Below are 17,498 nucleotides of genomic sequence, written 5' to 3'. Positions count from 1 at the left end.
ATAAAATACTCCACAGTCCACACAAACACACTTATACATGACATGGCCTTTATTGTCGACGAGTAAGTTAACGTTACAGCAATAACGTTACAGCATATATTACTGTTTTGACATGTATATAACAGTTAACAGTAACAGAATAACAGCTATTTTACAACATTTAAACTCATGTAACAAACATTTTAGAAGTAAAAATTAAACATTTAAAAGTAACGTTAATTCAAGTGTAATCAACCGGTCTGTTATAATATTTCCACCGTATCAGCGCTGTTTCTCGAGCCTGAGATGGACTAACGTTAGCGGTCTGCGGGTGGACTTTGAACTTGAGACCTCTGTCCTGCGTTTCATTCGTAGCTGAAAGATGCTGCGAGGCGCCAGACTCCATAACCTGACAATAAACAAACAGTGCCCAGTTTTAATAAGATTTTATCATCCAAATTCATTATATTCATTATCTTTCCGAATAAAGTTGTGTTTTGAGCAACACAGCAGGCGTTTCAAAGACCAACGCCACACGTTAACTTAAGGTGACTCACACTGTCCCTGTATGTTGTTTTGAATTAAATAAAATGCCTTTTAGCACAGTAATGATTATATAGATAAAAAAAAATAACATACAAACCTGAATTTCAGAGAGGAAATGCCCCAATTCTGCGACGCTGAGAAGAAGAAACTGCTCTGGTGACTGAGGAGAATTCAAATATCCCCATCACTCAACCGTCGAGCTGTCGTCACGTCAGAGGGTGGGGGAGGGGCGCATTGTTTTAATCCAGTAAACTTACTCAATTTCTTCAGTGTGTGTTAAATATTAATAATCTTGATTTTAATTAAGTAATATTTGTGGTTCTTGAAACAGATCGGTTTAATTCTCCATTCTCAAATATTTTGAAATAAATTTCACAAATGTATTATTTTTAAAATAAATAATTGGTTATTTGAAAACTAAATTATTTTAGTGAAAAAAACTTAAATATAACTATACATTTTAGACAAAATTAACTGTTGGATTTTTAGTCAATTATTTTGGTATGTTTAACTAAAACCATCAAGTAAATGATATTGAGAGATTTTATTAAGTTAATAAAGTTAATTATTACTGTGATATTTACTAAGCCACTGAATTATTTTTTAGAGTGTATAGAGTTATAGATATATAGATTTATATAGATCAGTGGTCGTAACTCTGTTTTTCAGCGGCACAGGCCAAAACGTGATTGGTTGGAGCGAAAACGTGCTACGATTGGTCAGCACGATATGGCCGTGATCTGATTGGCTTAAGTAGACGGTGGATGGAGTCTACGTAGACGCTAGAAATGTTTCAAAATCCACGTGCTGTGCTGCGATCCACAAATGCGCAAAACGAGATCCACAAATGCAGAGGAAGCGATTCACAAATGAACAGGAAGCGATTCACAAATGAATGCAACTTATGCAAGGCAGAGTTGTGTGTTTTTGACACGTGTGGATTTTTTTGTTACTCACAAATGTCATTGTATTTATTTGTGAATCTAATTTACTTTTGTGAAACTCCCGCATATATTTGTGAATCTCATTCTATTGATTTGTGAAATTATTTAATTTTTGTGAATCGCTTTACATTTATTTGTGGATAACAATATATTTGTTTGGAATAATGCAACAATATTACCCCCATAGTGTCTGATTGCAGTAATTGGCGTGGAGAGACGGCTTAAAAGCCACGGCAGAGAGAGACGAGGGAGAGAGAGTTTGGACTGGGACTAGTCACACACCCCTGAGCCTGAGACGATAGCAAAGCCTTGAGAGATTGAGTTGGAGACACTGAGTTTTTACGCCCTCGTGCGTGTTTGTGTTTACACGTTGCGTTTGAGAAATAAAAGTTTTACTAGTCCCAGTCATCCCGACCCCGCCTTCTTCCTTTCACCCAAGAACCTAACCACAATATCCATATTTAAAACTTTATAAAGTAAATTATCTATTTTCTGGCTGATTGCTATATGTATTAAACTCACATAAAAAGTGTAGCACCTCTCGCAATTCAAAATGGTTACGCTATGTCTGACAACATTGAACACCAGTTATGCTCATCAGGCATAGCATACGCATTTTGAATTGCGAGAGGTGCTACACTTTTTATTAGAGTTGAATATGTAAAGCGATCGGCCTGAAGCTAGATAATTTACTGTATAAAGTTTTAAATATTTATATTTTTCTTACACAAATGCATTGATTCAAAAAGCCTTTATTAAATATAACTTTTTAATATAACTCTGAATGTGTTTGTCTGAAAAAAAAAAAAGTCATATACACCTAGGATTACTTTAAGGTGAGTAAACCATGGGGTCATTTTTATTTTTTTGGGTAAACTACCCCTTTAAATACCTCAGTATGTTGAGTTGGCAGTTTGGACTCTTCAGTCCAGCACAGAGCAGCTTCACTCCCGAGTCCTGTAGGTCATTGCTACTCAGGTCCAGCTCTCTCAGGGAGGAGTTTGGTGATTGTAGAGCTGAAGCCACAACTTCACAGCACTGATTAGTGAGATTACAGGCTGTTAATCTGCAAAAGGGGATACTCTGGTTATAAGGCATGCTAGTTTGCTGGTGTCTCCATCACATTGCAAGACTTCCTTGGTTAACCAACTTCAAAATAAAAGATCATGCTGATTGACTGACTGATTTACTGCAGGTAAATCAAGCAATTAAGGTAAATATGTAAAGATACAACACAGACAGGATGATTCTTACTTATCCACATACTTGAGTTTTTCCAGATGGCTTAGTTTATCAAGCTTATATATCCATATTTAAAACTTTATAAAGTAAATGATCTATTTTCTGGCTGATTGCTTTACGTATTAAACTCACATAAAAAGCGTCGCACCTCTCGCAGTTCAAAATGCTTACGCTATGTCTGACGACATTGAACACAAGTTACGCTCATCAGGCATAGCGTACGCATTTTGAATTGCGAGAGGTGCTACACTTTTTATTAGAGTTGAATATGTAAACGATCGGCCTGAATCTAGATCATTTACTGTATAAAGTTTTAAATATTTATATTTTTCTTACACAAACGCATTGATTCAAAAGGCCTTTATTAAATATAACTTTTTAATAGAACTCTGATTGTGTTTGTCTGAAAAAAATGTCATATACACCTAGGATTACATTAAGGTGAGTAAACAATGGGGTCATTTTTATTTTTTTGGGTAAACTAACCCTTTAAATACCTCAGTATGTTGAGTTGAATATTTCGTTCTGTATTGACAATTGCAATAGTTCAAAATCGATAATTGCCGCTTCTAGTGTGCAAAGGCAGAGAAAACGCCACGCAGCCGCCCCGTGGCTGACACGCAACAGAAACGCCATGACAGTGAAAACTATGGCAAGCCGAATGGGTCAGAATTACGGTATAGATGAATCGCGTTTACAGTCAAACGCCGTAAAACACAGTGTTTAAAACAGTATTTGTGCAGCAAAATATGCCGTTGTGATTACAAACGCCATAAAAAATGATCGAAAAACATCGAGGACGGCGTATTTTACAGCGTTTTAGTGTGCCTGAAAAGCGCAGCTTTTTACGTTGTTCAGCTTGCCATATGACGGCGGAAAAAACGCCGCTTTGGTTGCACAGAGCGCACGTTATTTACAGCGTTTTGCTTGTAGTATAATGAGCCACACCCAGCGATTTTCACAGCCAGTCATTTTTAAACTGTTCTCACCCAATCCATGATGAACTAAGTCAGACCAGACAAGTTCAGCACGGATCATTTTAGCCAAAGGAGTGCCTTTGATAGGGTCTTTTCATCTACAATAGCCTATAACTCTTTGGATATTTTCATATTTACTAACATTAAACATATTAAAAGATCACAACTCGTTATCATACTTTAATGTAACTTTTGCTAAGATTTCATATTCAGCAATTATCCTACCCTCTAGGCCTATTCAACTTGTTACACACTTTTCACACTAGAATAGCCTAAATAACTGGATGTTATGTCTCCAAAACGAGAAATCGTCACTAATATAAAAGAACCCGTCCCAGGTAGTGTTAACAAACGGTGCAGCAGTTGATATAGTGAAATGAAACAGAAACGCGAGTTATAGCCTACCTCTTTCATTTGTCACAAATCCAAAGTTTCCATATTCAAGATGTAGGCTATTTGTATGTTAAACTATTTATTATTTACAAGTTTTGCACTTCGTGTTCCAATACTAGACGACAAGACGACAACAAACATGCGCAAAAAGCTTGGCATGTGAACGGGACCGTACACGGACTATTTCAAATAGCATAACTTTTTATGCATTTTGTTGACTTTATTTTGACAATGAACAGGCATTTCTTATACACTACACTGGCTAAACACGGCACATTTCAGATCCAGATCCTATAGAGAAATACAATACAATGCAAATTTGTGACGAAGGCGTTTGCCATATCTAAAATATGATCGTTTGGATCGTTTATCCAAAATAAACGACTTGAAAATGGTCCACCGTTTGTGAGTATAGAAGTTTTGTGTTCCACTTCATCAGCTTCTGACTTAAGAAATGTGTGCCATTATTCTTAAAAGTAATGTAAATGGTGTTTGCAACAATAGCTGTTTATTAAACTAGCCTGAGTGTGACTGAGGCTCCCTGTCAATTAATAATTCTTGACTATTTGATGTGGATCTTTTGCATGAAGTGTTTTAGGACTAGTTAACTAAAACAAGAAGTATTAAAAACATGTATGCTGATCGAAATAAACCTGAAATAAAATAAAATATATATATTAGCCTTGTTGAAAAACTTAAACCGAAAATTAGAAATGTTTCCTTTTGTCATTAAACTGTAACCTATTAATTTCGGGATTACTTTTCAACCAATGCGATCATTAGCCATTTATTAACTGAAAAGATTATTTTTAATTAGAATTAAATAAGAATGGATAAATGTCTGTTACCCATTAAAATACCCCCTCTGAGCGAAGAAAAAAACGGGATAAATTCATAAGAGTTATGTCTATACTGTGGGATTACAAATTTATAAATTGTTATATCAAGGTTCCAATGTAATAGTATACTAACAGTTTGTTATGTACATAATGCTTTACAGTTTGGAGGTTACAGACTGACTACATTCTAGGGAGATCAAGCTAATCAGTCTTTTGTCTTTATGCACTTCCTGATCTATAAGCAACATTGTCAGTGATCACATTTGCATCTATTCGTCTGATTGGTACTGTTATGCTGATAGGATTTGGATTGGTGGTCTGATTGGCACTGTTATGCTGATAGGATTAGGACTGGTGACATGGAAATGTATGGGGTGTGTCCCTTTTACCTGGGTGGCATGTGCATTCCTTTGTTTAGATTGTCTCCTCCTCTACTGTGTAGATCCCTCCCCCTGAAATGTGGATAAATTACAATGTATACTGTTTAAAATTAGACTTGGACGACTGCAGCCACAGACGGCACGTGTGTTTCTCAATAAAGAGGAACGCCTGCCCGAAAGATATACCCAAGCTCTCCTGGTCTTCACTTCTGAGTTTCCAACAGTTTTGGTGCCGTGACCCGGATAGAGATCCTCACCTGAATCCAGCTCAACAAAGACTGAATCCAGCTCAACAAAGATTCTGACTTCGTTCCACCTGAATCCAGCTCAACAAAGATTCTGACTTTGTTCCAGACTGAATCCAGCTGAACAAAGATTCTGACTTCGTTCCACCTGAATCCAGCTGAATTGTTCTGTACAACCAAGGGTTGGTGAGTCACTCTATCCAAAAGAACCATTAAGACCAGTACAAATTTGTTATCCTCTGCACAGCCAGAGAAGAGTTATCAGACAGCTGTAGGGTTTGATTAACTTAGTTATCCTCTAAAAAATGTGTTTTAGAGATGAAAGTTATCCTCTGTTTTCCAGGAAGGGAAGGTTAGCATCACAAGCTAATAGTTTGTAAGCCTCTGTTTCGGCAGGGAAGAATTGTTTATAAGCCTCTGTTTCAGGCAGGGAAGAATTGTTTAAGCCTCTGTTTTTCAAGCAGGGAAGAATTGTTTTGCCTCTGTTTCTCAGGCAGGGAAGAATTGGTTTGCCTCTGTTCCAGACAGGGAAGAATTAGCATCACCAGCTAATAGTTGTTCAGCCTCTGTTTTTCAGCAGGGAAGATTAGCATTGCAGGCTAATATTTGTGTTGTCCTCTGTTTTACCAAGGAAGGTTAACAGTAGTTGATCTATGTTAACAAGTATACCCTCTGTTAACTAGAATTTTAGTGTTTTGATTGTGTGGTTACAAAGAAAGATGTTTAGAAAGAATGCTAGACTGTTCTCCACAATTGAAAAAGGTGGTCTTGCGACGCCTTTGTGGTCAGATAGTGAATTTAAGTCATTGTTAGGAGAGCACATGGACTCAGTTGTGACTGAGTCAGTCAGATTGTATTAGACAAAGAAATATGAGATCCATCCAGACAAGACTTGGTCAATTGATGAATGTAAAAAAGTTTTAGGAGCATGTATTCGCAAGAACAATGTGAAAGGCATTATTTGTTGTCACAGAGTTTAGCGCTAGCTAGACAACAGTCTCAGCGCATCTCAGAGCTAGAGAAACAGAACAAAGAGTTCAGTGCTAGGGTAGCATCTTTGACAAAGAAATTGAACCGCAACAAAGCTGCAGAGAAAACTGATGTGAATGAAGTTAGTCAGACTGATAACACTTATCCTGACTTACAAACTTTGTTTGAAACAGATGTAGCTATCCAAACAGTAACTGATGTGCCTGTCGATTCAGTGAAGGTATGTGGTGCAAGGGAAAGATCTGGGATTGAAAGTGTTCCTCATAACTCTGTTGAACAGGTACAAACTGTAGCTAAAGGACTAGCACCTAAAGACATAGAAAGATTATCCCAGAGCTTACCCTCAGCACGCACACATTTTTCTGAATTTAGAAGGACATTGTTATGCAAAATGCGTCTCTACGACATGTCGTTAACAGAAGTCACACAGCTGATGTCACAAATTCTAACTGAATCTGAATTCAACAGTTTTGAGTCTGCTGTTACTTCTGAACTACAACATGTCAGTAAAGGCGATATGAGAGAAGGTGTTTTGAAAATTCTAAAGAATATCATGGGACCCAAAGTAGACTGGTCCAAAATCACTAACTGTGTGCAAAGGAAAAAAGAAACTGTCAGCGAATACACTGAAAGATTTTGTCAGTCAGCTATAACTTACAGTGGAATAGTTGATGATTCTGAATGTGTTTTAGATGACCAGGGAGCTTTTGTTCGCGTCTGGTCAGATGGTCTTTTAGCCGAGTACAGAAAAGCATTGCCATTCCTAGATCTAACTTGGTCTAACAATACTCTCAGAAGTAACCTAGAAAGGTTAGCTACATGGGAAAGAGATGCGGATGTTAAGGCAAAAGTAAGAGTAGCAGCAGCTACGTTTAGCACAAGAAATCAAGACAACAGATGGCCTAAGAGAGAAGGCAAATGTAACTACTGTAAAAAAATCAGGTCACTGGGAGAAAGAGTGTAGGAAGAAGTTGCAAGATAGTAAAAGAAATGCTATGCATAATTCTGTTCCTTCTCAGCCAGCCTACAATCCTGAAGTAGTTCCGCCAGGGTACACTGAAACTTTAGGACAGCTTGCTCAGGCTCTTCTAAAAGCACAAAAAGAACAGGCAAAAAACTAATTGTTGGGGCTGTGAGTAGCTACCTTTCCCCTGTAATCCATCACAATGACAAGAGAATATTTGTGAAAGGTAGCATAAAAGAGAAAGAGATTGACTTTTTGCTTGATACAGGTGCAGAAATTACAGTAATTCCTACAAAATTGGCTAAAGGTTTAAACATTCCGTACAAGAAAACTAAACTTTGTTTAACTGGTGTAATAGGTGAAGATTCGGTTTTGTATGAAACACCATCCATAGAGGTACAGTTCGGCCCAAAGACTCTGACTACAAAATTGCTATGTGCTCCATTAAATACAGGTGCAATTCTAGGCATGGATCTACTCAGACAAGTACATCTAACTTTAGACATGTCCTCAGAATCTACTAGCATAAAAATTTCCTCAGCACAAGTTTCTACCAATGGTTCAACCCCTCCTGAGTATGCTTTCTTACAGAATCACCCAATTTGGGCTAAAGATAAGGATGATTGTGGGTTTTTGACAGGCGTAGAACCAGTCAAATTGACAGGAACTCCACCTCCTGTAACCAAACAATATCCAATCAATAAGGAGGCTATACAGGGAATCAAACCTATTGTAGAAAAGTTGTTGCAGCAAGGAGTGCTAGCTAAAACCAACAGTCCCTGTAACTCACCTGTATGGCCCATAAAAAAATCCAATGGGACATGGAGACTCACCATAGACTACAGAGTAGCCAATAAACATATTGATAAAATCACCCCTCTTGTAGCAGATCCATCTACAATTTGTAATGGCTTACCATTAGATTGTAAAGTTTTTTCAGTAATTGATATATCTAATGGATTCTTTTCTGTACCCTTGCACTCTGACAGCCAGGCATGGTTAGCCTTCACAGTTGACTATGAACAATTCAAGTGGACACGGTTGCCACAGGGATTTCAGAATTCCCCAACCATATACCATCAGGCTGTCAGACGTGATGTGTGAGACCCAGAATGTCCAGTCAAACAGTCCACCATGATTCAATATGTCGATGATATTTTGATTGCCTCTACCGATCACAAGGTACATCAAACTGACTTAAAAGCATTGTTGGACTATTTGCAGAAAAAAGGACACAAATGTAGCTTTCACAAAGCTCAAATTGTTAAAAACCAAGTCACATTTCTGGGTCAAACAATTGGTGCAGGAAATAGATCTATTACACAGGATCGAGCCGCTTCTGTCAAAGCTATACCTCCGCCTAATACTATTAAATCACTCCGATCTTTTTTAGGAACAGCAGGTTACTGTAGACCTTGGATTGAAGAATATGCCTCAATTGCACAACCTCTCTATGACTTGTTGAAAGGCCAAGTTAAAGATTCTGATACTGTTTGTATGGAAGAAATTCAGCTCAAAGCTTTCAATGATTTGAAGAGAGCACTATGTCAAGCACCAGCATTAGGAATTGCCCAATCTGACAGGCCCTTTGTGCTTTATGTCCATGAACACTTAGGCTTCATGACTGCATGTCTAATGCAAGATCATGGGGGCATTTTGCGCCCAATTCATTACTATTCTGGTAAACTGGACATAGTCGCTCAAGGGATGGGCCCTTGTCTTAGAGCAGTGCAGGCAGTTCATTTGGCCCTTCAGGCTTCATCAGGAATGGTGTTAGGACAGACTGTAAATGTAAGATGCCCTCATGCAGTGTCCGCACTATTGAATCAAGCAAAAGTCACCTCTGTCACCTCTTCTCGTTGGGGAAATTGGTTAACAACCCTCACAGCCCCGAACATTGTTTTACAGCGTGCACCTGTCACAAACCCATCCTCATGTATGATGTCTGCAATGACTGAAGTTTTGTTAGAGGATGAAGGAGAAATGACTCACGATTGTGTTACGCTTACATACGCAGCTACAAGTGAAATAGCAGAAACTCCCATTGAGAATGCAGATTTGGAGTTGTTTGTTGATGGTTCAGCTCAAGTGATTGTAGGTAACAGAAGAGCAGGTTATGCAGTCACTTCCACCACTGAAGTGGTAGCTTCAGGACGTCTTCCAGGTCATTTTTCAGCTCAAGCTGCAGAACTAGTAGCCTTAACTAGGGCATGCACACTAGCTTCAGGATCGGTTGCAAATATCTACACTGATTCCAGGTATGCTTTTGGGGTAATTCATGATTTTGGTGTCATTTGGCAAAGTAGACAGTTTCTAACTTCTGCTGGATCCCCCATTAAGCATGCTGGATTAGTAAAAGATCTAATGTTTGCCATGAAACTTCCAAAGAAATTAGCGGTGATCAAAGTGAAAGCACATCTCACAACTAATACTATGGAAGCTAAAGGTAATGTTCTTGCTGATGTAGCTGCTAAACAAGCTTGTTCCTATGCAACTGTACAAGTATGTTCAGGTAGTACAGCACAGAAGACGATTCTGCCTCCTGAATCAATAATTGACCTGTACAAAGATGTTCCTCTATATGAAGCATGGACATGGTTAGACAAAGGAGCCACAGTGGATTCATCTGGCTGCTGGACCAAGGGGGGAAAGTATGTTGCCCCAGAATCACTGCTTCCATATTTGGCTCAACAAATACACAATTTGGGTCACAGTGGTCCAGCAGCAATGAATCACAGGTTCTCAAATCAATGGTGGAATTCAAAATTCAGAAATGTAGCTAACGAAACAGTCAAAAGATGCGTTACATGTCAGAAAAATAATGATGTGCCAGCAGCAACACATACCCCAGCTCCACCAGGACCATTTCGTCACCTGCAAGTTGATTACATATCGTTGCCTCCTTGTAAGGGTAAAACTGACGTTTTGGTTGTGATAGACAAGTTCTCAAGATGGATAGAAGCTTATCCAACAGGGCGTGCTACAGCTGCACATACCGCTAAATGTCTTGTCACTGATTTCATTCCTAGATGGGGATTACCAGATTCCATTTACTCAGATCAAGGTACACACTTCACAGGACAGGTAGTCAAGGAAGTGTCTAAAATGTTGAAAGTTAAGTGGAATCTTCACTGCCCCTACAGGCCACAAGCATCAGGACAGGTTGAACGTGCCAACAGAACAATCAAAACCAGACTAAGCAAAATGCATCAGGAAGGAGTATCATGGGTTGAGGCGCTGCCAGCAGTTCTGTGTAGTATGAGAGCGTCACCTAACAGATCCGTAGGACTGAGCCCTCATGAGATTATTACAGGACGGCCAATGCAGATGCCAGGCGTGATTGATCTTAGAAATGCTGATGTTCACATTGCCTCAGATGCCCTGATCACTTACTGTGAAAACCTCACAAAGGCAGTACAGAGTGCCAGAGAGAGAGTTGAGTCATGTTGGCAGACGCCACCAGAAGGTGGACACACGATCATCCCAGGTCAGTGGGTGATGATAAAGTCATTCAAAAACAAGCCCTTAGAGCCTAAGTGGCATGGACCACATCAAGTGATGTTGATTACAGCAGCTGCAGTGTTGTGTCAGGGAAGGAAAGCTTGGACGCATGTGTCACACTGTAAAGTTGTTCCTCCACCGACAGGGATAGGTTAGGACACACGGACCAGTGAGGAGCCCAGGAAAGAACCGAATGCAACAGGCATCGGGGGCCAATCCTGCGGTGAAGATTCCCTCATAGGCCTTCCCCTACCTACTAGTCCATCCTTACCTCACTGTTCTTTAGGTGTCGCAGGAATTAAGACATAGGGAAAGAAGGAACAACAATAGCAGACTCAGATTGAACAGAGGAAACAACCCCAATGTTTGCAGTCTTTTAGAACAAATACTGCTCTGCTGTCTTTTGTTTTCTTTCTTACTCTGTGCAGATACCACTTGATGGCTGTCCCCAGATCTATACGCACCGACTTCCTCACCTGCGTATGAAGCCACAACCTCTAGAGGACAACTAGACCCACTACGGAGCCAATTGTCATAAAAAAAATACACAACGCAGAGAATCACCTACGGGAACTTCAGTCATCTATCAACATGATCAAGATTGCCTTGCTACTAATCATCATGGACATCGCACAAAGTGTAGACTCCAGAAACAACATATTCTTAGAGCTTATGAATATGTCAAGAAATGCCATGATTGCTGGAAAGAACGTCTGCATGCCACATCCACCTTCAGGAGAAGCAAGAATCCCATGGGTGGCATATGATGGGAGGAACTTCTGGTCTACAACATCCTACCCAGTCAATTCAACGGCAGGTTCACCCTGGTTTCTACATAATTCAGCTCCAACCACAAACCAGAAGATGGCTGCATTCAAGGACTCACTTATGCACAAACATGGTGGTCAAGTACTCTTGAACAAAATCCAACAAGACATTCTTGATCTTTCAGCAAAATTACATCAGATGACTGAAGATAATTCTTCATGGTTCGGAAACCTGTAAGGTCAACAAATGACTCACAAGGACTGTTCCAACCACAAAAGAACATTACCCGTAAGAACTACACGGATCCTAGTGGCATGTTTGTTTCTGTGTCAGCATGTCATTTGTCACTACAGACAATCAACACAGAGCAAGTGATATGTGCCTGTAACTTTTTCAAGTTACATGAATAGAAGATGGGGCTTATGCTAACAAACATAAGCTATAGAATGGACTTATAAAGGTTTAAATTTGTATTATGTGAGAGTTATTAGAACTCTCAAAGGGGGGACTGTGGGATTACAAATTTATAAATTGTTATATCAAGGTTCCAATGTAATAGTATACTAACAGTTTGTTATGTACATAATGCTTTACAGTTTGGAGGTTACAGACTGACTACATTCTAGGGAGATCAAGCTAATCAGTCTTTTGTCTTTATGCACTTCCTGATCTATAAGCAACATTGTCAGTGATAACATTTGCATCTATTCGTCTGATTGGTACTGTTATGCTGATAGGATTTGGATTGGTGGTCTGATTGGCACTGTTATGCTGATAGGATTAGGACTGGTGACATGGAAATGTATGGGGTGTGTCCCTTTTACCTGGGTGACATGTGCATTCCATTTCCTTTGTTTAGATTGTCTCCTCCTCTACTGTGTAAATCCCTCCCCCTGAAATGTGGATAAATTACAATGTATACTGTTTAAAATTAGACTTGGACGACTGCAGACACAGACGGCACGTGTGTTTCTCAATAAAGAGGAACGCCTGCCCGAAAGATATACCCAAGCTCTCCTCGTCTTCACTTCTGAGTTTCCAACAATACGCAAAATTTATTTAACTTAAATAATTATCAAAATTAATGAAAGAAACTGAAACAAGAAGGCCTATATAGGCCTATATAAAAGAAATCAATACATTATATATATATTGACTTAAATAATTAACAGATTAACAAAAAAAAAAGGAAAAGAAATGTGTGACAGTTGCTGCTGACTGGTTCATTATCGTGAGGCGCGACATTCCTCCAGACAAGTTCACGGAACGGAAACCCAGAAGACAGAAAGCAAATCTTGTTTTCTTTAGGCTATTTTATGGCACAATGTAAGTAAACACTTTAGCTATTTTAAATAATGTCCTTCTCTTATGTATGACTATTACAGATTTTATTTGTTTCATCTGCTCTTGTGCACTGGCGCCTTGATCACGCACACAACAACATGCGAACTGTGATGGCATTGCAAACTTGACATCGGAGCCAGTTCATTATCAAAATAAAATAGCCAACCTGATATATAAAAAGTTACACAGCTCAGTTTAAATAGTAGCCAACACTTCGTGCCATTCAGCGTGAGCACTGCTCCTGAGGTGTTTCCAAGTAGAGACCCGCTCGCACATGCATGTTTTGTCCCGCTCCTGGCCGCATACAAGTAGGCCTATAGTTTTTTTCCTGCGTGGTTTGGCGTGGCAGAATAATTCCAAATATATAATTCAGTAATTCCAAAAAAGCACTCATCTCAGTTCAACGCGATCTCACAAAGCTCTGTTATCAATAAAAATGACTGAACAATGAATCTTTTTTTTTTATTTTTTATAATGTCTAAACTTTCTTTGTTATAATCAAAGGATTTGTCAGCATACAGAATTCAGCACTGCACAAAAACTCTTGAGCGGTAAGGGGATTTTTCTCTTCAATGCATCTGTTTGGCCATTGCGTTGTAGAAATAAACATTTGTTGTATCGGCTTTGTTTAACCAATATATTGGTTACATTGCACAACGCGACAAAAACGTGTTATACTCTGCCTCCACCTGTAATTTGTTTTTATTTTATTGTATAACATTTGATTTGTTTCTAGATGTTTTCTTTTTAGATTTGTATTTTATTTTGCTGTGGTCATGCAAATAGTTTTATTCTCCCGAAATCCACACACACACACACACACACACACACACACACACACAAGTAGCTACCGCCTGCACTCAGCCATCAAATCTAGTCCCGCACCGCACTCTATATGCGTTGGGTTCCGCAAGTCCCGCGGGAGTGCAATACTCAAGCACATTTTTGCGCATGTGAAGAGGATGATTTTTTCCCATCAATATTGGGAGGCGAGTTAAGTAGCCAAAGCCTATAATAAACAATGGTTTAGCATCTAAATTTATCACCAATGGAAACATTTGGACTCGAATGAGGGAGTTAGGTTGCGTGAGTTTAACGCTGGTTACTTTCAGTTCCTAATTAAATTATTTAGTTTTGACTTTATATAGTTATAGCCTTCTGCTCTGAATACCGTTAAATTTGAAGGATTTGTTGTGGAGTGAGGGGAACTAAAATAACCTATGTTTGTAGTACAATATTTCGCTTTATTTAGCCTACTGGTGTTATAATGAATGCAATCAAATGCGACTTATACGTGACTTACCTGTTTTTCTCTCTCTTTCAAAAGTCTTGTTGGTTAACAGTTAACCAGTTAATTAACGTCCCATAGATATGCCTAGCTATCAAATTAGTGCACAATCAACTTTGCGTTGCAAACGCATCAAGGATCAAAAGCAGTTGTGTGAAAAGTGCTGAGCTGAATATTTGTGCCATCTAGTGGTTTAATGGAAAATACAGTCAAATGGCCCATTGTATACAAGTATTGTTATGCTTGGCTTGACTTATTTGAATATAAATGGTTGTAGGCCTATATATGGGTCACGACAACAACAACAACAACAACAAAAAAAGAGGGTCGCTTTAAAAAAAAGTTTGAAAACCACTGTGCTTATAGCCTATAGGCCTATATACTCACAAACAGTGGACTATTTTCAAGTCGTTTAGCTATAAAGGGATGCTTGAAAGGGCAAAATATTTTAGTCCTCATATTACAAAAATATGTTGGATATAACGAAATGTAATAATGTTATTTTACTAGATAATCAATGAAATATTAATAAAACATAAATGTAAGTAAACAATTTTCAATTTTGGACTATTTTCAAGTCGTTTGTTTTACTTTAAAAGGGGCGATTGAAAGAGCAAAATATTAATCCTCAACTCCACATATTACATAAAATATTTTGGATATAACGAAATGTAGGCTAATAATGTTTTTTATAGAGCTATATGAATAAAACATGAAAGTAAACAGTCGGAACACTATTCCGGAAGGAGAAGCAGCTTACAACAAACCTGACTTTCTTTTTTTTTTCTTTTTTTTTTTAGAAATGGCAAACAGCTGGCCTAGCCATGTGCCAAGGCCTTAAAACCGGATCTAGATGAAAATGTGCCGCCAATGCAGATATTTAAGAAATGCCTGTTCGTTGTCAAAATAAAATAGGCTACGGTCAACTTACAAAGTTTTAGGCTACAATTTGAAATAGTCATGTGTACAATCTCACTGTGCTGTTATGCCAAGCTTTTTGCGCGTCAGGTATTGGAACACGAAGTACAAAACTTGTAAATAATAAATATACTTTAACATACATCTTGAATATGGAAACTTTGGATTTGTGACATGAGAGAGGTAGACTATAACTCGCGTTTCTGTTTCATTTCTGCTTTAAACAAATTCGTTTTGGCTTCATAACCTAGCTATATATATATTCCATTCTTTTTCTGTTCTGAATATCATTCATTTTAAAGGATTAGTTGTAGAGTGAGAGTCAACTAAAATAGCCTATATAATATTTAACAAATGGGCTAAATATGATACAGCCCATTTATATACAGTATAGGTTATGTGTGTGTGTGTGTGTGTGTATATATATATATATATATATATATTATATTATATTATATTATATTATATATATATATATATATATATATATATATATATATATATATATATATATATATATATATATATATATATATATATATAGCCTATATCTTATTTAGCAAATGGGCTAAACTCTGTCAAACCAGACCTGTAAAGAGAGCGGGGCACGAACCAGAGATCATTTCGGTAGCTATGGAGTCAGACACTATATCGACTGCTGCACCGTTTGTAAACACTATCTGGGACGGGTTCTTTCATATTAGTGACGATTTCTCGTTTTGGAAACATAACGTCAAGTTATTTAGGCTATTCTAACGTGAAAAGTGTGTAACAAGTTGAATAGGCCTAGGGGGTAGGATAATTGCTGAATATGAAATCTTAGCAAAATTTTAAAGTATGATAACGAGTTGTGATCTTTTAATATGTTTAATGTTAGTAAATATGAAAATATCCAAAGTGTTATAGGCTATTGTAGATGAAAAGACCCTATCAAAGGCACTCCTTTGGCTAAAATGATCCGTGCTGAACTTGTCTGGTCTGACTTAGTTCATCATGGATTGGGTGAGAACAGTTTAAAATGACTGGCTGTGAAAATCGCTGGGTGTGGCTCATTATACTACAAGCAAAACGCCGTAAATAACGTGCGCTCTGTGCAACCAAAGCAGCGTTTTTTCCGCCATCATATGGCAGGCTGAACGGCGTAAAAAGCGGCGCTTTTTTTAGGCACACTAAAACGCCGTAAAATACGGCGTCCTTGATGTTTTTCGCGCGTTTTTTTATGCCGTTTGTAATCACAACGGCGTATTTTGCGATGCAAATACTGTTTTAAACTGTAAACTGTACACGATTCATCTATAGCGTAATTTTGACCAATTCGGCTTGCCAACAGTTACATGTAGAGTGCACTACGGGCGCCAATATTCCATTTAAACCCGGAATAGTCCTGGGATGAAACTGTGCTCACTTAAGTCCCGTTTCCACCACAGGAACTTTACCCAGGAACCAGGAACTTTGGGTGGTACTCGGTGTGTTTAGACCGCAGGAACCAGGGTCTAAATGAAGTTCCGGGTAAATATTTCCCCCTCCAAACGGCCCTGCTCGCAAGGTAGTACTTTTTTAAAGTTCAGGAACTTTCGAGGGTGGGACTTGTGCGCTGAACATGCTGATTGGTTTAGCATTTTATTTCAACTCGGCATTTTTAAAAGTCTTTTGCGAGGTTCGGTCTACGTTCAGTAATAATCAGTCTTACACGCCGCGCTCATGTTGACAAGAGAGGAAAGTTAATTTTTCTGAGGGGTTAACTTTTTATTTCGTAAGTTATGAAGATAATGTTGGAGTAATGACACAGCGTATACTGCCACAGGCAGTTTTTACTTTAACTGCGCCTGACAGAAGATTTTTTTTTTCTCAGATGATTATTTAAACAAATAAATAGCTTATAATATAATACTGTATTAGTCCTGGTGGCCGTTAAGAGTTGCTATGGCTTCAGTTAACACATAGCTGCTGGAGAAAACAGCGTTGACATTTTTGATGTGGCAGACAAACTGCTTATGTGACAAAATGATTGCGATTGAAAGTCATCACATGTAAACACCAGATCGGTTTAGATAACGTCTCATGTAAACAGTCCACTAAATCTTTCAATCGGTAAACACAAAATGATTACTGCCCGTTAGGGCTGTCATTTTTGAAAAAAATCTAATTCGAACGGAATTAAAATATCAAGCAATGCATTC

The 17,498-nt window shown here is 38.3% G+C and overlaps 1 protein-coding gene across 3 annotated transcripts in view; it reads right to left on the bottom strand.

The window, feature by feature from the left end:
• Positions 1-17,498, bottom strand: part of LOC137046653 (NACHT, LRR and PYD domains-containing protein 3-like) — a 126,924-nt gene that overhangs the window by 67,850 nt on the left and 41,576 nt on the right. For 2 of the 3 annotated variants that reach the window (XM_067423987.1, XM_067423969.1), the window contains exon 5: positions 2,362-2,535. The exons of the other annotated variant lie outside the window; for it this stretch is intronic. In XM_067423987.1, the coding sequence (XP_067280088.1) occupies positions 2,362-2,535 (174 nt within the window). The remainder of the gene's footprint in view (positions 1-2,361; positions 2,536-17,498) is intronic. 3 annotated transcript variants of the gene reach the window in all.

This window comes from Pseudorasbora parva, chromosome 2, assembly GCF_024679245.1.
Source record: "Pseudorasbora parva isolate DD20220531a chromosome 2, ASM2467924v1, whole genome shotgun sequence".
Taxonomy (NCBI): domain Eukaryota; kingdom Metazoa; phylum Chordata; class Actinopteri; order Cypriniformes; family Gobionidae; genus Pseudorasbora; species Pseudorasbora parva.
This window is presented reverse-complemented; position numbering and strand designations above follow the sequence as displayed.